This window comes from Alligator mississippiensis, chromosome 14 (genome assembly GCF_030867095.1).
Source record: "Alligator mississippiensis isolate rAllMis1 chromosome 14, rAllMis1, whole genome shotgun sequence".
In the NCBI taxonomy this organism is placed as follows: Eukaryota; Metazoa; Chordata; order Crocodylia; family Alligatoridae; genus Alligator; species Alligator mississippiensis.
In genome coordinates this window covers 389,107-413,254 of record NC_081837.1, presented here as the reverse complement: position 1 = coordinate 413,254, position 24,148 = coordinate 389,107, and the positions used below count along the sequence as shown (strand labels likewise).

Here is a 24,148-nt window from a genome sequence, read left to right as displayed (position 1 = left end):
CGGGGGGGCGGGGCGAGCTCCCGAGGCAGAAGTAAAACCGAGTCGTTATCATCACGTGCTGTCCGTTCTTGACGTGCGCCTGCGGGCCCCGCCCACTGGGTGGGGGAGGCGGTGCCTGCGCGGGCCGGCAAGTGCTGACCGCCGATTGGCGGAGGCCGCAGTGACGGACCTGGGGGCGGGGCTCGGCTCGGACTTGTTTGTGTCACGTGAGCCGGCCGCCTTTCCGGCTGCCGCTGGCCAATGGCGGCGCTCGTCTCTGCGGGGGCGGGGCGGGGCGGGGCGGGCCGGCCGCTGAGGGGCGCGGGAGCGGCTCGGGGCCGCCGTTGTCGTCGAGTCGCGGGATGGAGCCCGGAGCCCCGGCGCGGGCCGCCCGCGCGCTCAGGTGGGGCAGCCCGGGGAGAAGACGCGTTCCCTGCGAGAGTGGAGCTGCGCCCCGCCGGGCAGCCCGGGCCTGCCATTGCCCGCGGCGCCGGGGCTGCGGGATCCCCAGCGGGAGGGGCCCGGCCGCCGCCCTGGCGCCCGGTGGCGGAGAAGAGCGGGGGGGGGTGTCGGGACGCGCACGCACGGCCGGGTCCCGCCGGCCCCGGGCTCGGCTCTCCTGCGCGGGTCTGCAGCGCGGCCTCGGCCCCCGGACCCGCCGCCGCCGCCCCCTCCCTGGGCTTCGCTGCAGTTCCCTGCCCCGGGGCCCCGCCGGGGGGGGATCCAGGGTCCCGTATTGGCTTGCATCTTCCTCCCCTTCAGGTTCTGAAACCCAGGTCTGGGGGGTCGTGTGTGGAGGGGATTGGGAGCGCGGCCCGCGCTTGCACGAGCGAAGGGGCGCAGCGCGCTAGTAGCGGCTGGCCGGGCAAGACCGCCTGGCTTCAGGGTCACGCTTTGAAGGGAAACTTGTGGCAAGGTTTCGGGGGGTCGGCCCGGGGCTGGGACTCGAGATTCAGGCCGAGTTTCCTGCACTTCTGCACGCCTCCTTCGTGCTGTGCGCAAATCTCTGCGGACTGGTAGTGACACCGGAATAAGAGACGATAGAAATACAAGATCTTATCATCGTACATTGAAGATGCGTTTAGGTGCTCAGGTACGTTAACGCGGAGGGGCAGTGCAAGGATTGAAGATGGGTGGAAATTAGCGCAGCATTTTAAAGGCCGCCTGCGATGTCGTAATATTGGGGGGAGCCGTTTGTCAGAAAACTCGGGACCAGAGGCAGCGTTTTATCCCCTCACACAGTACGTAACCGTGGGGACGTCTTGGGGACTGCTTATGAAGAACGGGTCGGGCTTGTGTGCCGTTTCCCTAGGGTTGGGCAGAGCCACGTAGTGCGTGTGCCTACAAATCGGAGATTACGTTTCTGCTGGCCATGGGTAAAAACATGTGATTTGAATCGGTCAATATTAAATACTCTTAAAGCTCAAGCTTATGGATTTAACAGTGTTACGTCTCTGAGGAAGAAATGGTTCAGTTGCGGAGGTGAGACGCACCTAAATTCTGTGCAAAACATTACTGTGGAACCAGCTTTGGCGCTGCGTTTCTTTTAGCCTCGTGACTGCACCTGCCCCTTCATCCAGGGCGCAGGGCTGAGTTACACATGCGTTTAAAAACCGGTGTGAAGGGCCCTGGTGCTGCGTCCCTGAGAGCCCTTCTGTACCTAGGATCTGAAGGGTAGTGTGGCTGGCACGTCGGCTCGTTTCTGTTGCGGTTTTGCTGGGGTGCCATCTTTGCATAATGAAGATGCACTTCAGAATTTGCCAGCCCTTTCCCTGTCTGATTTTGAAAGGCCTGCACCATTTATGCAACCGCTTTGCAAGTTTCTGCAGCACAGGGCTCAAGCAGCCGCTTACAGGTCTGGCAGCGAATGGCTTGGCCCCAGCCTGGGTGGAGAATGTCAGCTCGGATGAAGACACGTATGAGGACGTCTTTTGCAAGCTAGATAAAGTTCTCCTGGCGTGAGGGAAAGCCTGAAGAAAGAGTTCAGGCTTCATTCTTTCAATGGCCTTATGTTAAGCTACCAGTTAGCTTTTATGACAGTTTTACATTTCTCGTCTTGTTTTCCCGTAGATGGGCGCTTCGCAGTGGAACGTGGGATCCTGTTCTGTTAACATGTTCACGCCTCAGTTTTTGTGTGGCCTCATTTTACTTTTGCTTGTAGATTGCACATAGTAACCTGGAACGTTGGCACAGCTTCCCCCCCTCCCGACGTCACTGACTTACTGCAGCTCAGTTCGCAAGGCCTGGACGTGGACGTGTATGTTATTGGGTAGGTATATATTAAAGGACGTTCTAGAGAGAGTGCTTCAAGTTTACTGCCAATATGTTGGGTTTTGGTGACTTGCTCAGAGCTTTTGAAGAGCTGCTATTACTGTGATGGCTGTTGAAAGGTGACTAATCTCCCAGTAGGAGTATCATAATATCATTAGCTGCTAAGGCCTGTGAATGGAGTTTGTGAATGTTGCGATGGATGGCTGGATTGCTTGTGTCCTCGACCCTCTTTTTCCATCTTGTGACAGAACTGAGCCATGCCCTCTAAACACATACAACACTGAGTTTTTGGTGGGAGGATTTCTCTGCTAGAGAGCAGCGTACAAAATGATTCCCCATAGGAGAAGTGTCCAGTGAATGAGGATAGAATTGCTTGGGGGACACAACAAATAGTGGAGAAGGTTTTCCTTGACTTGCAGTAACCGTGAAGAATTAGCGTATGTTTCTGTTCCAGTGTAACGCTGTATCACAAAAGTAAGTGCTGCAGGCCCTGATAAGTGTGTTGCTTACTCAAAAAAACTTCAGGATTTAAAAATTCTTACATCACTGGCAGTTATTAACCACCCTGCCCTGTGCACTATGATCAGAGACATTGGGGGAGAGTGTGCTTGAGCAGCATCTCCCTGCCTACTATGTTAGTTAAGATGTTTGTATCCTTAGGCTTGTGTTACCCCAAGACTGTGCCAACAGAGAGGTGATCTTTCAGAGCATCCTTTAGTCAAATCAGCCTTTTCTCCACCCTTTGGCTAAAATGCATTAGTGATTCATTACACACATCACCAGTTGCACACTAGCTTCTGTCAGTCTGGGTTTGCTTTAAATTCTGACACTGAGTGTTGTTAAGCCCCTGCGATTTTTCCTGTTCTGACACTACCTGTATGGATGGGTTACATTGTGTCTCACGTCAGATCAGAATGAAAGGCCAGTGTACCTGCTTTTGGAGAGGCTTACTTGGATGCCATGGTTCTAGCCTTAGCTTTTTGTCCCCTTGTGAAGTTTTGGGGATTCTGTCGGTATCTAAGGCTAGGCTGAGCACAGGGTCTGAGTAAACCCCGGTGTGTTCAGTTTACAGGAGGTGAACTCGAAGATTGTGAATTTCCTTTCTGATTTGGCATTTGATGATCCATGGAGCACTTTCTTCATGGATGTTCTTTCTCCTTTGGGTTATATCAAGGTAAGTACTTTGTTCAGTAATTAGTTTAGCACAGAACAAATGAGTCCTTGACATCTCCACCCATTTTTCTTTGCTTAAAATGATTTCTGTAATAGGTGTGTGCATACTTTGGCAGCTGGTATTGAGGGCGTTTCTGCACACACTAGTAGTCTTTGCGCAGAAGTCCTGCTGAAGAAATTCTCTGGGGTCATGTCCTGCTCGCTTGTTTTTACAGGCATTTGGAGAGATTTGTCCCTGATCTTGGCACCCTTGGTTTTTGCAACAAGAATCGCATGTGTGGGCTTTCATTTCTCATTCTGAATAGGAGGCCTTGTTAACATTTTGCAGTGAAGATGCCAGTAAATTCTGTCCTGAAGTTATTTGTGTGGTTGTCACCACCATAGAGCCAGCGCTGTAGAACCATGCAGCCAGGATCTCCATTGGTATTGCTCGTGTTTTAATGAGTGTAAATTCCCAAGGAATAGAGAAATTAATTTTAGCTCAAATGACACCCAGACAGGTAGGCATCAAGCCGCTTCTTAAAGACCCCCAGGGTAGGAGCCAGCACCACTTCCCTTGGAAGTTGGTTCCAGATCCTAGCCGCCCTGACTGTGAAGTAGTTCCTACGGCTGTCTAATCTAAACCTACTCTCCAACAACTTGTGGCTGTTATTCCTTGTTATCCCGGGGGGCGCTAGGGGAAACAAGGTCTCCCCCAAACCCTTCTAGTCTCCCCTAGTGAGTTTATAGACGGTCACCAGGTCCCCCCTCAGCCTTCTCTTGTGAAGGCTGAACGGGTTCAGGTCTCGTAACCTCTCGTTGTAGGGTCTGCTCTGCAGTCTCCCCGGATCCCCGGGATCATTTTAAGCAATGACTGTGATTTCCATGGTGCTTGGTAAGATAGTTTGTACTTGTAATATGAGTGGAAATACCCTGCTTTTGAAGTGGGGGAAAAAATGTAATGAGTGTTCAGCTAATTTCTGAAAAGTTTTTGCTGATGTTGAGGAAGGGTCTGGAATTTCATAAAGAATGCTTGGGTGAGACAGCTGCATGTAGTCAACTAGTTCAGTGAAAACAATCTTAAAGCTTGTAATTTAGCAAAAAAAATGTTGTTAAGCATCTAATTAGGCAGTTTTACAGAAGAATGAAACTTCTTTTCAGTCCTGAATGAGGAGTGTAAGAGACTCTGTATTCCAAGGATGGTAGTATGTCTGAATTTCAGGAGAGAGCAGTGTTTCTGACAAACAGACACAACATGGTCACAAAGTAAAACTAGATGATTGAAACATCTGATACAGTTAATGTTAATGTCTATATGTTACCATATTTTTCATGAACTGTCTGTCCCCAGATAAGATCAGCACCTTGTTTTGGGACAGCAGAATGAAGGCAAAAGCAGGCTTTTTCCAGATCTCATGGAGCAGAGTCTGCTGTTCAGCATTACTCACTCTCCTTGTAAACTCTGCAGCTCAAGCTTTAACCCCTTCACAGCTCGTGATGTAGGAGTGAATGTAGGATTCAGTGCTGCATGACTGCAAATTGCTTCTCATTTACCAAACACAATCCAGCACATACTGAATGATCTAATAAGACTATTTCGTGATATAGTGGCTCTGTTACCACTCTTCACTTCAGCCCAAGGTGAAAGTAATCTGTACTAGAGGAATCTTTTTTATCTGAAAGTTCTCGATAGAATGGGGTATAGCACTAAAATGCAAGTCCTTGGGCTCAATTTTGTGTCTTATGTCATTTAAGATAGCCACTTATATTGACCGAGCTGAAATCCATAATTTCCTAACTAGGCTTCTTTCTAGACATTTATTTCTGGCAATAAGTGGATGGCTGCGTGGCTGGAAACTATAGGCTAATGAGGCAGTAAAAGATTAATAGCTGGTCTTTGGAAGCTGTCATATTTTTCATATAATTAATATTTTGAGGCCAGGTCATATATGGAAAATAAATGTATATTAAAAAGACTGGGGTGGGGATACTGGGGTATTCAGTAACATGAAACACTTTGTTAGCTTCACTGGAGTCAGACAATTCAGGACAGAGTCTTTGAATCTTTGAATTACAAGCTACTTGGTGCAAATATGTTCCAAAGTCACTGACAATACTTGGTGCTCAACCTGACGCACCCTAACGGGCCATGCCTTTTAGAGAGTGGGTGCTGAGCCATTTCTAAAATGCTCCAGTCATCAGTCCTCTGCTGTTTACTGTAACAGAAATGTTGATTAAATAGTCATACCTTCTCAGGTTCTGAAAACTAACCCTCGGTTGATGAAATGTTCAACTTTCCTCCAAGTTCTTCAGTACCATTATGCATTTTCAGGGAAAAATATCCACAATCCATGAAAAGCTCAAAAATTTCAGGGCAGCATAGTATTGACGTTAATTGCAGCGTAAGTAACGAAGAACGCAGTACTGATCAGTTTCATGCTGCATAAAAGCAGTCTGTTTTTAACGTGCAAGTACCATTAGTCTTTCCAGTTTGGGGCAGCAAGTACTTCTGGTTCTTTGTCACAGGTCAAACTTGCCATGGACAACACTGGGCATGAGGTGTAATAGTCTTTGACTAAAGCTTTCCATGGAAGAAATTTAAATAGTCGTGGTATTCGCAGGTACCTCTAGAACTGATCATGCTTCTCTTTGTTCTTTGTCTTTTGCAGCTCTCCTCCATTCGCATGCAGGGATTACTACTTATGGTCTTTGTGAAGCACGCTCATGTCCCCTTTATACGGGACATTCATACTCATTATACTCGCACGGGCCTCTATGGATATTGGGTAAAGAATATCTAAGAGCTGGCTGCACCGGGTACTGGGTGATTACTAGGGATCCTGGTTTTCTCTGTTTAACCCCTGCGTGCCCCCCATGCCCCCCCATTTGTCTGATTAAACCCCCCTAAAGTCTGCATTTTTCTGCAGTTAAAATGAAACACCACTATATATATTGGTATTAGTTGAACACCGTGCTTTATTGATATATTTACAATTTTAAAGCAGTTTGGAAGCCTGCCAGTGCCTCAATCATCAAAAATAAATAAATTCTAAATACCTCTCTATTTTGGCATTTCATTCAGATTTTTTTATCATGGAAAATCAGAGTTCCCCCTGCCCCCTTCACTCACCAGGACATGGTCCAGCTGTGGCTGTCCTCTCCCCCCACTACTTTGTGGTGCTGAGTAACCCTGATATGCCAGTGTCCTGCCCCTGTCCATGTTGTTGCCTCTCACTCTCAAGCCACAACCTCCCCAGATATGTCGTAGGCCCCCCTCGCTAGCTCCCTGTGCCTCTGTCCTGGGTACTGAGGGCAGCACCCCCAACCCTAGCTGCCAACCTTGCCCCACTCCCTCAGCATGGCTGCTGCTGCCTCAGGCTTCGCCCTCCACACCCCCGCCGACTTATCTGTGGGAGCTCTCCCTGCAAGTTCCTGCATTTCTCTCTCTTAAAGGGAAAAACCTGCATTTACCTGCAGCAAACAGAAAACCTGGATCCCTGGAGATTACGTGATGGGGGGCTTCTGAGGGATGTATTGGAGAGGGCTGTGGTTTACTTGGCAGTGAATGTACTAGTGATAATTAAGGCCAGCAAGGACTGGTATGATTACCCACCGTGACCTTTTAGAATTTTACCAGTTTACTGACAGACTTCTGGCTATAACTTGAATACTGCCTCTAATTTAAAAACAACTGCAACTATTTCTTCCTTAAAATAAAGAGTTTGAAATGTCATAGGTTGTAGTAATGGATGTATCTGCACTTGGTGACAATATTTTCAAAGAGTGCTGTTCCTTTTCCACATCAGGGGAACAAAGGAGGAGTCACAATTCGCCTTTCTCTTTATGGCCATATGATCTGCTTCATAAACTGCCATTTGCCAGCTCACATAGAGAATACAGATCAGCGACTAGATAACTTTGAGAAAATTCTGGAAATGCAGCAGTTTGAAGGAGAGAATGTACCAGGTGTCCTAGATCATGAGTGAGTCTTCCTCTTTTCCTCTTTTGTGGTTTTATTTCTGAGTTGCTTCTGAGATAATGGTATTTGTCATTGTCTTATTTCCACGATGCGAAGGTAGAATTCTGTCTAGGGAATTTTAAGTCTCTTCAATGGATGTGTTCCCTGAACCCTATACGACAGGGCTGGAAAAGATCTTTCAGAACAGGGATGGACAACCTTTTGTAAATTCAGGCTGCGGCTTGCACCCAGCAGGTGCCACAAACTCCCCTTCCCCTCTGGCTGCTCCAGCCATGGTGAGCAGAGGCTGCAGCAAGAAAAAGCAGCCCTTCACCTGGGCTGTAGCAGCTGACTGGAGCATCAGGAAGCCATAAGTGTGCCCTTAGCAAAAAAAAATACAGACTGGATTTGGCCTGTGTGAGCAGCCTTCAGGCAACAGGTTGCTGACCCCTGTTTGTAGGGCAGGGTTGTCCTTGCCACCAGTCTCATTGTATTGCACTAGGCAAATGAATGTGAGTCCTTTAAAAGCTCAAAAACATGCACATGCTGAGATATTCCTTCAGTTCAGTGACAGATAGTTTTGTTTTTAAGCTGAATGTCTTTCCATTGTATTTGTGCAATTTATTCTGCCATGTGGATTTGTTAGATTGTTAACTGATAAAACATCGTCATCCTTGGTGGCTTGTCTCATTATTTTGTTACCCTTGGAATTATACCTTCACTCTGACTTTTAACTTAAATATGCCATTAATTGGTTGAGGTGATCAGTCTAAGTCATTATTCTTTAATTTTACAGGAACTATGTAAAATGGTTTAAAGAACAAAAATAGAAGTAATGGCGTGGAGCTGGAATGGAATATTATGTTAGAGCCTGCAATTGCTCATAGTATTGTAGTTGAGGCTGAAACAAGCTTTCATCTCGAGAGGAATTCTAAAAAATATATTTATTACATGTAAACGTCATGAATTGCAGAATCAATTTGGGGCAAAACTTTTAGAACTGTTTGAATTTTTGATGGCGGTTTGATGGAAATTTGGTTAATGTATATAAAGCCGTAGAATTCAGTTTTGAAGCGTTGCAGTATTTTCAGTTCGTTTTTTCCTCTATTCCTTTTGTAAGAAATCTAAAACAATCTGAGATCTGCATATTGCTTTCCATGTGCTGGGAAACGCTAAGCAGGAAATATTTGTGCGGTATTGTCAGTTTTTCTCCATAGCTGAAAAGGAATAAACTTGTCATGTTCAACTGTGGCAACAATATGCATCTGTTCAATGAAACCTTTTTTAGAGAGACTTTCTTGCCGGGTAAACTATGCTGGGGAGATGCTATAGAAAAACCCATCTCTTCTCTAATGATGACAGCTTGTTTTCATGTGCTTGCACCAGCTTTTTTATTGACCAAGGCCATGAACTTCAAATCTGTGTAGTAGTTAAGCACAGGCTTCCATCCCATTCCACAAATAGGTAACAGAGAGATTAAACAAGATTACATCTATGTTCTAATTTGGTAATCCTGACAGGATGCATGATTTTGAGATTAGGGATCAGATCCTAATCTCCCTGTTACTACTTCCCAGTGCAGGGGGAGCCTGGGATCATGAGCACCACAAGTTGAAAGCCAGGTTCTTGGTGAACCAATGTAGTCCAGGGACTGGGACTGACAAGCAGCTGATTGTCAGCTCCAGCCCCGGGACCATACTGGAGTTTCCAGCCAGCTCTAGTGCAGTCCCCAGGGCTGGGACCTGCAGCCAAGGTGATTGTAGGTCTCGGTTCTTAAGCTGGCGGGAGACTGGTATAGTCCCGGGGTCGGGGAAGCTGTCAGCCAAGCCCTGTCATGCAGCCAGCATCAGGCTGTATGATGAGGGACCCTGCCATATGTTCAATTTAAGGTACAATGGAAAGCAAATGCAAAATTATTAAACTTGTCGTGGTATAATTTTGTGGCTGGTTTTGTGCTACCATTAATTTCCTGGATGTGTGGCTGGGTTACTATTTAAGCTGTGATTTAACGGGTTAATCGTATCTTAAGTGTAACATCTGGTGGAGACCACACTTCCCCAGTACTGGGGTGAAACCTAGGACTGCTAATCTCTGATACGCAATATTTTGTCTAGCAAATGATTGTGTAACCTACATGGGAACGCATCTTAACTGATTCTTAAGGTGGCTGAAGTAAAGGAGACTGTCCAATACTCGTTGCTCAAGTGATAGTCCTGAAGTTCCAGGATTCAACCTCCTTTTGACCCATGGGAGGGAAGGTTACAGTTGAATGCATCAGACTTTTTCAGATTTTATAGGTGTTTTACATTTCAGTCGTTTGATTGATTGATTTCTTTTCTCCCTGGCCTTAGGGATTTAAACCTGCTGTGGTATGCCAAGCCTATATACAAAACCCTGCAAATTAACTGTTGCTAACTGGGCTTTGTTTATGTTAAGATTCCACTAGAGCATGCTCCCTCAATGCAGATCGTCAAAAGTGTGGGAATTGGAAGTGAAGGAAAAGGCATCCTGCTTTCCTTGCCACTTTCATGTTGTCTACAGCACTGCTGATAATGCTCTCCACTGCTTCATCATTAATGTCACTTGCAACTCCATCACGTATAACAATAGCATGTAGCCCATGTTTAAAAAAATTACACTCTGGTGCAAAACTGTAAGTCATCTAAGATTCTCTTGTGGTTAGCTGTGTTAATCTGTTCATACCACAAATTCCAAATGTTTTGGGAGTTGTTCTGTCTTCATATTCCTGGAATTGCTGTTTAAGCCTGCACTGTACCACATTTTGCTTGAGCGATAGAAGTATAAGCCTCATGGAGAGCTGAAATATGTTATAAATGGCATGACAAGAAAGGTGAAAGGGCAAGAAATTAAGGAAATGTTTTCCACTTAAAGTCTTTCAGTTTCTTTCAGAAATTTGGGGTTGGTGGGCTTGTCCTGTAATCTTAACTGTCACTAAATAAAGCTCTTTTTAGTGGCATTTAGATTAGACATTAAGAAAATAAGCAATGGAGTAACCTATATTTCAAAATTGTTTTCCCTTCCTATGTTCACAGTCCCCTGAAACAGGTGCCTTTATGAGGGAGTTATAATCACTTACTATGTTTTTCCTTGTTTTAAGCCTTCTCTTCTGGTTTGGAGATCTTAACTTCCGAATAGCAGATCATGGAATGCATTTTGTCCGAGAGTCAATAAATAAGTGCCGATACAACTTGCTATGGGAAAAGGATCAGGTATTGTCTATCTGTAATCCTCTCCTGATTGTAGCGCAAATATGTCTTGGCTATTGTGTCGTGTTAACACTTACTGCTATTACTTTTCCTGTCAGTGCTGTTTATATCCCTTGATCAGAGAGCTGATGTTGGGTAAATGAATACCTAATTTACCTAATAGTAATTAGGCATTATGCACTTATTCTTAACTTAGTCCATATTGGAACTTGCTTAGCTGTGTAGGAATTCTTGCATTTTAGTTTTGAATACCATTAAGAGGTGTAGTACTTATTTCTTGCTGCATTAACTTGGCCATAGTGCTGAGTCCCAATTGCAGCTTTCTCTGGACTTTGCTGGCTTGCAAATTGTCCTATTTTCTTGATTTTTTTTTTTTTTTTTTTCTGTTTCTTCCATCCTATTTAAATTATTGAAATGCTTTGGTTCTAGCATTCTGTTATATTCTGAATAGCTGTTACAGTATTTCTAAAAAGTGTAGTTAAAAGGTTATATTCATATATTCTCTGTTCATATCCTCTATTTTCTTTCTCAAGTATGTTTCACTTAATAAAACATCAATTATTTTTGTGAGAAGTTTTTTCATCTCTTTCATGAAAGCTTTTTTTTTTTTAAACTTTAATTTTAAATTTTGCCTTAAATATTGTTCTTTACAGCATTGTCCATCATTATATTTCTTTTCAGTTAAATATGGCAAAGAAGAAGGAATCCTTTCTCAAAGAATTCATGGAGGGTCCTCTGCAGTTTAAACCAACCTACAAGTTTGATCTTTACACAGATGTGTATGACACCAGGTAAAAACATGATTGATTTGTGTTCAGGCAGGAAGTAGTCAGTTAAGAGGAACCTTGTGCCCCAAAGGTATCACTTTGATCCAAAACATAATCTTAGGGGGTTTTTTTTCCTCCAAATAGTTGTTTGACTATGAGGCTGGTGCATACATTAATTTTGCTGCCCATTCTGTGGGCAGTGCTGAATAAATACATACTTCTGGGTTTTGAAATCACGTGTGGAGTGAACATGCCAACACTGGCCTGAGTTTGCATTTGGGAAAACCAGATGGATGGTGCAAATTCCACTTTTTTTCCTAAACAATTGTTTTCAGGTGTGCAGTCACATTAAAACACCTTTTGGTTTTGAAGTTCTCCTTTTCAGGCCAAAGGTAACATTTTTTCCTTTTATAGCTTAAAAAAATTGAGAGAAGATCATAATGGCCATTAAGTCTCATCTCTTAGTTGAACCATGTTATAGCAGTTTATTCAGCTAAGAATTCCTGGCATTTGTGCCAGTGATTCATGGCTTAACTGTAATTTCTAGAAAGAGATCTTCACCAAGAGACTCCATGTCTACTATTTCCCTTGACAAGCTGTTTTAATGGTTAATTACTGATAACAAATTTGCTACTTGTGCTTTCCAGTTAGATTTTCCCCCCCTCCCCCACCATAAACTTCTAGTTATTAGCTTCTGTTATGCCTGTGAGAGTGTACTGCTTGCTTAAGTAATGGTTTATAATGATTTCAGCATTTTGTATTTCATTCTGTGTACATCCTAATAGGCTTTTGTTTGCTTTGTAACCATGGTTGCACAATAATGCCTCCATTGATTTTTTTATTGGCAGTAGATTAGTTTAGAAACTGGCAAGGTTTACAGTATTCTTTCCAATATGCCTTACCTTCCGTTTGCCATAATTTGTTTTTATCTGCCATTGTGTTGCCCATTTAGCTAGCTTGGTGAGTTCCTTCTAAAGATCCTGTGGTCAGGTCTGCTCTGCTGACTTTGGCTGGCAAAGCTGCTTGGTCAGGGGTGCAGTAAAATGGGATTCCTGACTGACATGGCTGTGCTGCTTAAAGCTCCTAGTTTAGATGTAGTTATACCAACAACAGCAGTGTTGCCAGTGCAAGTGGTCTACACTAGAAGCACTTTGACCTGTAGTAAGAGGCAACTTTGTATCAACAGATGGCTCCCAATGTAAATATCCTTTTGTTCATTGTTTTTTCCAAATTAATATATTAAACGGTGTATTTGGTTAAAAACGGACTGTTTATTCTAACTGTGTGTTCTTCCTTTTTAGCTCATTTCAGGTTTCATAGCATTAAGAAGTGCAGGCCATAAGAATTTTTAAAAAGTATGAATATGATCCAAGCTAGACAGATAAATTATCCTAACTTTAGAAATTGTACTTGGCAAGTAATAACTTGCAAAGGTTATCAAAATGGCCTGAAGGTATAAATGGATAATTATACAAAACTGTTTGTCTGTGATTCATTATTTTCCTCAATTGTGGTGTTGGATGAAGCTACTATTGGGGAAATTACAGAAATTAATTTCTTTATTTTTTGTTGTTGCTTTAAATATTCCAGAGAAGCATTTTTCAAGCAACATTTTTATAAAGATTTTAAGATATTTACTCTTTTCCTCTAATTGCTTTAAACCTTAGTTGACTTTCTGCATGACACATTTAAATGGAGAAGATGATTCTTGGCCAACAGGAGTTTCGTACTGATCTTTATTTTTATTTCCAGGGAGCAGAAGACGCTCTTTTGGTTTAAGTAAGAAGATAACTTTTTGGATTTCGTAGATTGTAAATATTTTAGAAGCGAAGCAAAGCTCACGCTGAGATTTTTTTAAATTTGAGTCTTGTGTAATATTAAAAAAAAAAACCTGCTTGCTTCTAATATTTCTGAAGGAATTAACTGAATGTTATTAAGTTGTAGCTTTGTCTCTTCTGCTGTACCACTAAGACAGTCACCAAAATTATTCATAATTTACTAATCTTGATCAAAAACACTGCACTCTAACTAAGCACAAATGGACAGGTGTACTGGGACCAGCCATAATTCCAGTAATAAGTAAATTATGCATTATCTACACTTGACAAATCCTAATACAGTAACATAGAATTGGGAGGGAGCTCCTAGGCCATAAAGTCTACTTCCCCAGTATTTCATGGGACTTTAGGTTATTTAATCTGAATATTGTAAGCAGTCTTTATGACTTCCTGAAAGGTATACTTAAATACCTTTATTGTGTACATTAAGTTCTTTAAGGCTAATGGATTTTTTCTTTGACTTGCTGAAGGCAGAACAGGGCCCCATGCTTCCCCCCCCCAAGTGTACTTACAAAGGATGATTCAGACTCAGTCAGTAATTCAGCATCATTCAATGCAGAGATGCAATGTGTGTGTATGTGTGTGTCCATTGAAAGATACTGAATATATAAAGATGCATATTTATTGGAAGGTACCAAATGTGTACATGTAAAAAAAATATATGCGTGTGCACATGCGCGTGCATATAAAATTCTGGCTACTCTGCTGAATAGTGGTGCACACTTTTTAGCTTCCCTTTTTTATGTGATTATGCCATGTCATCAGGGAAAACGGAGAATGCAATAATACTTGTTTTTTTTTGCTCTTCATTTGGTATTGCTTTGCACACCAGAGCAGACAAAGTGACAGAAATCTTCATAAGCTGCAGTATGTATTATTACTAGTATATATGTGTTGGTTTTTTTTCCTCTTATATGCATCTACTTAATCTCTCCATCTCCAATTTGAAATGAGTCAGACTTAAGCATGGGTAGGAGAAAAAGTGTACTTGTTTTTTAAACTAAGTGACTGCCTCTCTTGTTTAAGATAATTTGAGGTTCAGAGTTACCAGACTGGCAGTTTTCCTTATACACCTTGCCTTTTTAATCCTTATCATTTGATACAATCTATTAATTCCTCTTTCATAGGGTATGATCTTTTCTCCATTTCACTTTGAAGTGATACACCCACATGGGATTGCTGATATGATACAGAAACAAACTCTTAAACTGCCTTGGTTGCAGTTTGATGTATAACATAATTGCAAGCAACTCAAATGCAAGAATCTGCTGTCCTCAGATGAACTTTTCTCTTCCAGCTGTTATAAAGCTTTGTATTATGGGAAAACTTGTATCCCAAGTGTAGAAGTTATTAGAAAAGCCTGGAGGGTAGTGTTGAGCAAGTTATTTACTGTCTTTTCATACCAGATGAGGATGGAAGAGCTAGGTAATTGGCATCAGTCAGTGTCCAGCTGGATGTTGAGACAATTACTCTGTTCTTTTAAAAAAATAACAGAATTAAGCATACATATTTTAAACAAGCAAATATGTACCAGGGTTAAGATTCTAATGCAATAAGCCAGGAGTGGCCAACCTGTAACATGCCACAAATAGCACAGATGGCCTGTGTATGTGGCAGATGGCAAATTGGGGCAGAGACAGGCAGCACAATGGGAGATAAGGCAGGAAGCAGAATGCAAAGCAGCAAATCCGGCAGGAAGGACAAGGAAGGAAGCAGAAAGCAGAGCAGGAGATCAGGCAGGCAAAGGGAATTAGTGTGGCACTTGGAGGTTGTAGGGCTAATCTGTGGCATGGCTGCCAAATAAAGTTTGGCCCCTGCTACAGTAAGCCCTAGGCAGGAAAGGGCTGAGGGTTGCCAGTCACTTCCTGATGGCCCCAAGCTTGAGTGTGAGCGACTGTAGCAGTTGTCCCAAAGGCATGCATGCTCTTGCAGTGAGTTTTAGGAGAAAGCATCATTTCCTCTTTGAAACTGACTAACCCATTCCAACACTCCCCCTTTATTTTACGTCCGTCTGCTTACAGGGGTTCTTAAAAGCTGATCTTTTATGATGAAGTTCAGCTGACAACTAGGCTGTACCTGTGTTAGAGCAGACCTGTAAAATGAAGTTTGGAAGTGGTTGCTTTGGACATTGCTGTCGTAGCTTTCTGGCGGTATCTCAACTTTGAATAGATGCTATGTGGCTTTTTAGCTTCTGGCAACTTTGCTTTCTTTTGCCTTTTACTCTTCCTGCTTCTGTTTTTCTAGTGGAAAGAAACGAAAGCCAGCATGGACTGATCGGATTCTTTGGAGAGTAAAGAATCTCTGTTCATACGTGTTGAAGGAAGGAGAATTGCCCCAAAAGGAGCAGGCAGTCTCTGTGACTTTGAAGAACTATATCAGTCACATGAGCTATGGCATCAGTGATCACAAGCCTGTTACAGGGACCTTTGGGCTTGAGGTATAGTCCTACTTCAACACTGGAGGCCAATATTTCACCATTCGTATTCTTGTTAACATTACCACTTCTTAAAATTACTCCTGTTGTACAGAATCTCATTCTTTTTTGTAAGTCGTAGGCAGAATGAAAGGCACATGTAGAAGGGTTCATCCCAGGAAGTTCAAACAGAGGTATTTTCTGCGCCTCTTGGCAACTGTGGCAGGAACTGCCATACTAAAATACTGCACTTGCTCAGCATGCACTGCTTTCTGAAAGGGAGCTACTGAGGAGCAGAGGTTACTGGCATGCCATGCCATGCCATGCCAAGGTAGCTCCACAGCTTCTGGTTTGGGAAGCGGTAACCGGGGGGGGGTGCTCAGTGTGGTGCTGCCTAGTTGAGCAGTGTAAACGTTCCCATATTCTCCTTAAGTTACAAAATGTTGCACTGATTCTTCTACAGATGGACAGTGGATTTCATCCACAAACTATTCATCTTATGGTGACAATGTTCTCTCCTTAATGGCTTCCTCTTCCGGAAACACAGCTTGCACAGAGAGAGGCATTTCAAGGCTTCTGTCATTTTTAAGAACTTCTTCCTGTGGAATATGTTTGATATGTTCCTATTTTCTACTTGCCTCTGTGAAATTGAGTGCCCTACAGCAAGTATAGCACAGAATCAGTAACTGTACTATAACTGATAGGTATGAAAAGTTGCATTATTTAAAACCGTTTTTCCCTGTGCCTAGATGAAGCCTTTTGTGTCTGTTCCGTTGGTCACTGTGAATGCTGAGGGGGAGTGGAATGCGGAGCGAGACGTTCTGATCAGCTATTCCACGGTCCCCAAATTTCCCAGCAGTACCTGGGACTGGATTGGGCTCTACAAGGTGATACTACCCTAACATTGCCTCTCTCTAAATATTAAATGTCTTTACCATAACGGGGCTGGGGGTGGTTGGCAATACTGTCATTTGACATTGTATGATTCTTACAACTGGAGTTCTAAAATGGGTGTCCTGTGTGGTTTCTGCTTAGTGATTCTTTCAGTATATGTGCAACCATCCACCTCCTTGGTTTAGTTATTAACCTATCAGCGGGACAGAAAAACAAAGGTTTTTATTATTCCTAAAAATAACATTAGCTAAGAGTAGTGAGTTGCTTGAAATGTGATGAGCGCAAAGCATAATGTATAACGGCCTCTTGCCCAATGTGCCTACATCTCAAAAGTAGATCTGGTATAATTAATTTAATTAGGAACAACAAAATGAAAGACGGTAGGTAGAGGAATTGGAGTTAAGAAATCTCACGAAGGCAAATTATTAGTAAGGTTCAGTGGATGTCTTTGAAAATGAATGTATGTTTTTAGTTAGTTTTCTAGTAATATACCGACAAGTTGCCAAGTCCCTTGGTTTCAAGCTTTCCCCGTTTCCTCAACCTGTCTTGTTTCTCTTTCGGAGGGCTGATGGCTCCTCTTTTCCTTTGCAGGTGACCTTTAAGCATGTGAATGACTATGTGACTTACGCCTGGGTGAAAGATGATGAAATTTCCTTCTCTGAAGATACTAATCTAGTGAGGCAAATATAAAATCTCGATGTGGGTAATATAATGGCGTTAGGGGAGTCCTCCTCCCTACTTATTTTCAGAATTTTGCACCGCACATTTTTTTCCAATCTCAGCTAGCTGGCAGCAGTTAGCCTTTGTTGTCCATCTTTCTGCCTGCTACATAATTTAAAAGGGTGATTCAGCATACTTTTACTGTTTCTTTTCCTCTCCTAGTCTGAGAGTGCTCCCGAAAGAACGCTTTATTTGGCTGGCTTCTCTCATATTTGAAGTGACCCACCATTGCATACCAGACTGTTGTTAGAATGACAGTCTCTTGATCAAGTCTGGTCCTGTCTTTTTAGTAGCTGGCTTGACCCCTTTTATACTTGGCCACTAGGGTTGTTCGTTTCCTTTTGGATATTGTGTGGTTTCGTTAGTGGTAATAAATGTCTGATTTAACACAGATTTTTTTATAATCTTCATTAGACCTTTCTGCTCATGGAGAATTTTGATCCATTCCTTTATCAGATGATTTAATTCCTGTCTCATTAAAAGCTTTCTAGTTGCATTTTTTTAAAGTAATTAAAGTGAGATTTAGTTCCAGAAGTTTTTATTAAAAAAAAAAAAAAAAATTCCAAATGATATGCAAATTTTTGGGAAATTGTTGGTTTGTTGGCAAAATGAGTGGCAGTGTACTAATAAGATGTTCTAGTTTAATACTGCAGAATATACGTAAAACTTTTGCCAAAAGTAGTTGCGGTGGTGAAAGTACCACAGTAGACTCTGGCCCTTATGGAAGCCTAGGATAATTTCTATTTAACTTTTGCATAAGTATGTTCTTACTAGCAAAGAGGAATTCCTGTCGGGCAACAGCTGAGTTGTGATGCGCAACAAAAGGCAAAGAGCAGCAAATTATAACTGAACTTGTCTTTTTAGCATACTCTGTAAAAGCTATGATACAATGAAAGACCAATTACTCTTAGGCTTTCTCCAAGAAGGATGAAGCCCTCACTGCTGAATGAGTAATTAATGGGTCAGAGGTGGCTTAGTATTAAATATTGCACTTATAAGTCCATGAATAGCAAAGGCAGCTTGTTAGTTGCTTTGTCTGTGATTGCTGAAGGAAGTCTCTCTCTGTTACCAGGTTTACATGAGTGCTGATGAAATCCCCCACGCAGGAGGAGAGTTTCTGCTTTGTTTTTATAGCCACACTTTTCAATCAATAGTTGGCATTAGCCAGCCTTTCCAGGTAAGGGGATTTGGAACTTGTTAATGCTGAAGAGAGGGTTTGGGGGGGCAGGTTTGGTGGCTTTCCCCTTGGTAACTATTCAGATCAGCTCTCAGCCAGTATTTATCCCGGGGACTTGCAAAACTGGTATGTAGAAGTAAACTGCGAGGAAAAGAAGCTACTAACGTCCAAAAGGAATCTGAGGGATTTTGCATCAGCATGTCTTAGTGAAACAGTACGCAGACAAATAGCTTACATGTAGGTCACAGTTCAGTTGTTGCAGCGTGCAATTAGGAGAGCTACCCGATTTGGTGAATTCTTAATATTTGTGGCTTGCTCCCTATATCGGGGAGAAAATATTACGGATTCAGCATTTCAGCTGAATCCGAGTTCAAGATGTCCTGTGGGTTGCTACCAGTGGATCCCAACGTTTTATAAAGTCTTTGGCTGTCAGATGGGTGGGGTCACAATGTGTTGTATAGATGTGGGAAACTAAAGCAAAAAAGCTGTTTGGCAAGCCTTGCTTTCTTTATATGATTTAGTCAGGGCCCTTAGTGAGCAAGTTCAGATTTTCCCCTCTGGTTTCAAAGAATCGCATCAGGGAAATACTCAGCGATCAATATTTGCTACTTTTCTCTGTTCTCAGCAAGTCTGCGTAGGACATTTTCAAATAATTGCATGGTGTTCCTAAGTGTGCGTGTCAGACTTTTAAAAACATGCCCTTTCTTTCAGATTCAACCAACCAAGATATCGACAGAGAAGGATCTGGCACAGGAAGATATCAGTGGAATGGAGAGGCCTTATAACCCTGAGTCACACATTGAATTCTGAAGTCAGAAGAGGCATTTAGTGCTATTGATTCAGGAGTCAGAGATGCTTACCTCCCTTGTTTCTTAGTGAATATAGAATTTTCTTCTGTAGAAGATGGAGTCAGGCAGTGCAGAGGGTCCCTCAGGTAGGGTTTTCCAGTTTGTAGACTTTGAAAGGCTCGGTAGAAAATAACTGTTATGAAAACAAATATTTCTGTGTCACCATGAGAGGTAACTCTGGTAGCCCTGCACTGGACCAGAACTGTAATAATAGCTTCTGATGAGTGCTGGCCACTATAAAAAAAAAAAAAAAATAGTAGAAAACTGTTCTAGTGATTGAAATCTGAATAAGTTGCATTCCATGGCAATTTCAGAATCTGCTGCTTTTTCTTCTGTAGAGGTTATTTTTAGTGATGGTGAAATTCACTGTAATGTAACCACTTACTCATTGACTTTGACTTTTATTGTTTCAGAATTTAAGTGAAATTATTTTAAAACAATTTTATTTATAAGATATAGTTATTGAACTTATTTTAAAATATTTGGCAGTTGAGTAAAGATGGCATTTGAGTAAAGATGTCAGCTAATGGCATATTTGATGGAAGCTACCCACTGTGGGACAACACAAGTCATCCAGGAAAATAGTCTTTGGGTCACAGAGTTTTTGTCTGTAGATCTGTCTTGCTCCCTGTCCCATACTTCAGTCGTAATCCTTCTGCAAAATGGCCCAGTTTGCAACATTAAAAATAAGCACCTACCCAGCAAACCAAATTTTTATGTGATTCTTGATGCCTCTTGAAGGTCTCTTACTCTTAATTCAGGAATCTGCCTGTAGGAATCTGCCTGTTCCCCCACAGACAGACTACACTTTGTACATGCCACCATCTTGTAGTCAGATCAAGGCCACGTGATTTTTCAAATTTAAAAAACATTTTTTTCTGTCGCTTAGCAAATTGAAGGCAGTAGTTTTCAAGCTGTGGTCCACGGAGGACTTGTTGGCAAGGAGCGGATTGGTCATATGTTGCTAACTGTCCTTGTTTCTGACTGTCAGATTGTATTAAAAGAAGCAAAGACCACATTAAATACTGTCCTGATATCATTCTTCCCTGTAAACAGTTACTGGTTGTATCAAAGCGGTAGCAGTCTTTACAATCGCAAAAGGGTGGAGGGGGAGTTGTGTGAAACATTTGGAGGCCATTTAGACAGTTGCATGGGATCTTAGATGGAAGGGCTGCTTTAGGAGAGCGTGCTCATTGCCTCCCCCAGTCTAAAGAAGGCACACCACTTGAAATCCCTCCCCTTTGTGGCAAGTCATTTTGAGGCTGTTTGCTGCTGCGTGTTGTCTACAGTGAATGCAGTGGAAGCCTGGTCTGAATGTTAAGACATGAAGGAGATTAAAGTATGTATTTTGGAGGGTGGGATAAGGAAACTTTTTTTTCCCTCCTGATCAGTTTGGTATGAAGTTTTGTTTTAAGATGAAATCTGTTTTTTAATATGTTGTAGTTACAGTGGTTGTAAAATATAATTGTGGGTTGAGATGATATTGACTGTTTGCTGGTTATTTTGTCAGTTTAGGATAAGATTCTACCTTTTTTATTTTTGGCCTTCCAAATAGTTTGATATATCACGTGCCAACTACTAATCTCACACTCTGGCAATGATTTATTTGCCAAGAGCCAGTGCTGTTAGAAGCTTGTTTTCTAGTACATGAACTACAGCAGCTGTAAGGTCATGTGTAATACTGTTATGAAATGACGATGCATCAGATCTGTTGTCACACTTGTGCTATTCTCATGTAAAATTTTTTCTACGCCAGAAAGGATTTTCAGGGCTTTTCATTTCCATTGACAAGTATACAAAACATGCCTAATAAGAAACAAAGTTACTTGACTTAGCCCATGTTCTGCCTCTCAGTCCACTTTGTAGGAGATTTCAGGAAGCCTTTCAGTGATGTAGGAGACTGGGATCTTTACATTTCAGACCGCAGTTGGCAATTTCTGGTGGTTCTGAGTTCCCCTTCTGTTGACCAGGTGCATGTCCCATTTCTGAGCAGCTTTGGAGAGATCTTGGAGAAGGAGCTGGGAAACTTGCACAGTCTTGACACTTGAGTACTTCAGCATCTCCTGGAGGCTGATGTCTCTTCAGTCACTGGAGGTGGAAATTCTTTGTAACCTGGGATTTTGCATCACAGGTCTTTGAAAAAGCCCAAGAAGTTATAACTTCTGACAGTAATACTTTTTAGACACTGTATTAAGCTTCATTGTGAGATACTTTGTATCATTTTATATTCCTTTGTTAAGAGCTATTGAAATACTAGCAAATTAATTTTAAATATTGTTAGTAGCCTTTATTCCTGAAGGATTTTTAAATATTATTTCACGACCAGTATCCTACAACTTCTTGATGGAAGTTTAGTGTTCTTAGACATGTTTAAATGAATGTCATAACAGATGCCTATTCTTTTCATGTACTGGTTTAGTCTGAACTAAATTTTGGCAACAGAGGTCATGAAGTACTCTGAGTTCCAGTATTTTGCAAACCAGCTGAAGGCTGCTTTTTGGGGGTGGAGAGAGAGAGGCTGGTGAGGAGGAGGTTTCCTTTGCATTGCATTTTGTCCCCGTGTCAGTAATAATACATGCGCTGTAAGGCAGGAGATCATGGTAGATAAGGGCCAAGGGCGGGCACGCAAGTCTCCTTTTGAAGAAAACAGATTCATTATGAAATAAAATTCTCTTATTTGAGTTACTTCCATATTTAATTTCCCTGCCCCACACTGGATCAGAAAGAGCTGTAAAGTCTGCCAGAATAATGTGTTTGAATACATGGCAAGATTCCAGAGCAGTTTTGTATTTTTAAAGTACTTGAAATGGATAGCTAGCTTCTTTTGCTCCTGTTCTCCCAAGGATCATTACAGTAATGCTGAATTGCAGGCTGAATGTTATAACCAAAAAATAAAACCCTACTGTAGTATGGCTACTTAGAGTTTTGGAAAGGCTTATTATACACATTATTAGTGTCTTTGTTTTTTGTAGCACTTCTTAATTCTGGATAGTGCCAGGTGGCGAGGAGATATCTGATACTTAAACAAGTCAAAACTGTATTCCAGTGTGGATGATGGGCATGATCCAAGTTCAACCACAGTTAATCCAAATGCGATTCCATTATTTTAGTGTAGTTGTTCCTGCATATGCCAGGAAAAAAAATAACCTTGAATATTAGTGGAATTATGTTTCCTGAATCCCTGAAAGAATATCGACTGTTCTGGTTGTTTTATACGACACAGTGATGCCCTGTGCTTGTCTTAATGCCTTTCCATAAATTATTGTTAGAAGAAAGTGACATAGAAATGCACAGAATGGGGAAAATGGCTGATGGGTGAAGCTTAATTTTTTTTCTTTGTAATTACCGTTAACATTAATATTGGAATGGACTTTCAGATATTGTTCTCAAACCTGGGATAAAATTTCTTCTCTTAAGTAGTATGGCAGGAGATCAAAGGTAGTGGAAGCCACCCTGCCCTACCTTGGATGGTAGGAGGTGAAAGCAAATTAAACTCCTCGGAGCCTTCCACAGGCTCCGAGATCTTTAGAAAGCTAAATTAATTCCCGGTTCTTCAGGGAAAGACAGAATTCTGAGGGAGGGAAGGGAGCATGATGATGAGAGTAAGGTGTAGCCAACTTAGAGGAACCGCTAAAAACAAATAGGCTGCTATGGAGTCCCTTCTCCCCTGCCCTCCTGCTAGGGAAACCTAGAACTGATTGAGAATATGGGGGATTTGCTAGTTTAAAGTATACATGTTTTGCACAGGACTGTGTGTTGCATTCCCTTCTAAAATGTCCACTATAGAATTAAAATAACATCCACGTGATTAGTCATCAGCTGCAGCAATAGTCCCTCGACGCAAGGATGACAGGCTTCCAGGAAATAGGGATGTCGCTGGTAAGTCAGTAGATGACTGAGGAGACTGATCCAAGATCCACGTGTTCAGTTGCAGACGTGGGCAAGTAGATCCTGGTGATATCAGTCACGGCTCTTTCCAGTCTTTGTCTCTCTGCTCTAGCTGCAGCCACAGGAAGGCGAGTTTGCTCAAAAAGATCAGTGCCTTATTGTGCTATTGGGCATGGTTTTGTGTTTTGATATTAATATTGCGTGATTATATTCTTAGTGAATGTAGCTAATGCATCATATGTTAAGTTCTTAATCCGCTGTTTTGATCTAAATAAAGATTGATTGGAATGTTCTTATTTTATTTGTCTTGAATTTAACACATTTCCACAATCTTTAGGATGTTTATAAACCAGTAAAACAGTTTGATTGTAAGTGCCCAATAAATTAATCTATTAATAAAGTCTGCTACGAGCCTGCGGGGGGAAAAAAAAATCAACCTACAGCAAGGCTTTCCTGTCCCTATATCAAACAAGATTTGTACAAGTCAGTCAGGCCCATATAAATTCCTTTTTAAAATTTAAAATTAAAGGACAATTTTCTTGTGATCTCCCAGTTGGTCTAATAAAATACATCATTTTGGAACCAAGAATTCTAGTTTTTTAGGTCTTTTTTTAAATTCTAGCATTTATTGTTATCAGGAGAAATTAATAGTACCACATGGTGGCAGCACTGAGCTCATCTGCTCTTTTCCTTGCATTGAACAATTTCAAATAAGATAGGGGGATGTCTATTTGATTTGAAGTTTCTGGGGTTTTCTTTTCTTTTTTAATAAGGAATGTATCTTTCTAAATTACAGATTCACAGAAGTTTAGGGCTGAAAGGAATATCATGAGATCATCAGGTCCAAACCCCCTGCTCTGGGCAGGAAAGACTACGGAGGTAAAATAACCCCAACAAGGTGCGTGTCCGGTCTCCTCTTGAAGGCCTCCAGGGTCGGTGCCTGCACCACCCCGCTGGGAGTCTCTTCCAGTCTGGTCACACGAACCCTGAAGACGTTTTTCCTTGTTTCCAGTCTG

General features: G+C 42.1%; 1 protein-coding gene across 3 annotated transcripts; it reads left to right on the top strand.

Moving 5' to 3' along the window:
• The first annotated feature begins 273 nt into the window (after window positions 1-273).
• On the top strand, window positions 274-23,424 carry INPP5K (inositol polyphosphate-5-phosphatase K). 3 transcript variants are annotated; one of them, XM_059717150.1, is made up of 13 exons: window positions 566-1,072; window positions 2,141-2,248; window positions 3,316-3,424; window positions 6,072-6,188; window positions 7,209-7,384; window positions 10,479-10,590; window positions 11,269-11,378; window positions 13,107-13,133; window positions 15,437-15,629; window positions 16,355-16,492; window positions 17,091-17,174; window positions 18,292-18,396; window positions 19,108-23,424. In XM_059717150.1, exons 3-13 carry the CDS (start codon window positions 3,392-3,394, stop codon window positions 19,204-19,206), a joined length of 1,194 nt encoding a protein of 397 aa, XP_059573133.1. In that variant the 5' UTR covers window positions 566-1,072; window positions 2,141-2,248; window positions 3,316-3,391; the 3' UTR covers window positions 19,207-23,424. The 3 variants fall into 3 exon arrangements, with proteins under 3 accessions (XP_014462944.2, XP_059573133.1, XP_014462945.1); XM_014607458.3 differs by lacking the exons at window positions 566-1,072; window positions 13,107-13,133 and adding an exon at window positions 274-382; XM_014607459.3 differs by lacking the exons at window positions 566-1,072; window positions 2,141-2,248 and adding an exon at window positions 4,228-4,297 and having other exon boundaries at window positions 3,341-3,424.
• The last annotated feature ends 724 nt before the right edge of the window (window positions 23,425-24,148 follow it).

What these genes read in the sequence shown, in the direction of transcription:
- INPP5K (XM_014607458.3), top strand. Translation starts at nt 342, where the DNA reads ATGGAGCCCGGAGCCCCGGCGCGGGCCGCCCGCGCGCTCAG. An exon ending in CGGGCCGCCCGCGCGCTCAG is followed by an intron (nt 383 to 2,140) that starts GTGGGGCAGCCC and finishes TTTTGCTTGTAG; the next exon opens with ATTGCACATAGTAACCTGGA. An exon ending in CAGGGACCTTTGGGCTTGAG is followed by an intron (nt 15,630 to 16,354) that starts GTATAGTCCTAC and finishes CCCTGTGCCTAG; the next exon opens with ATGAAGCCTTTTGTGTCTGT.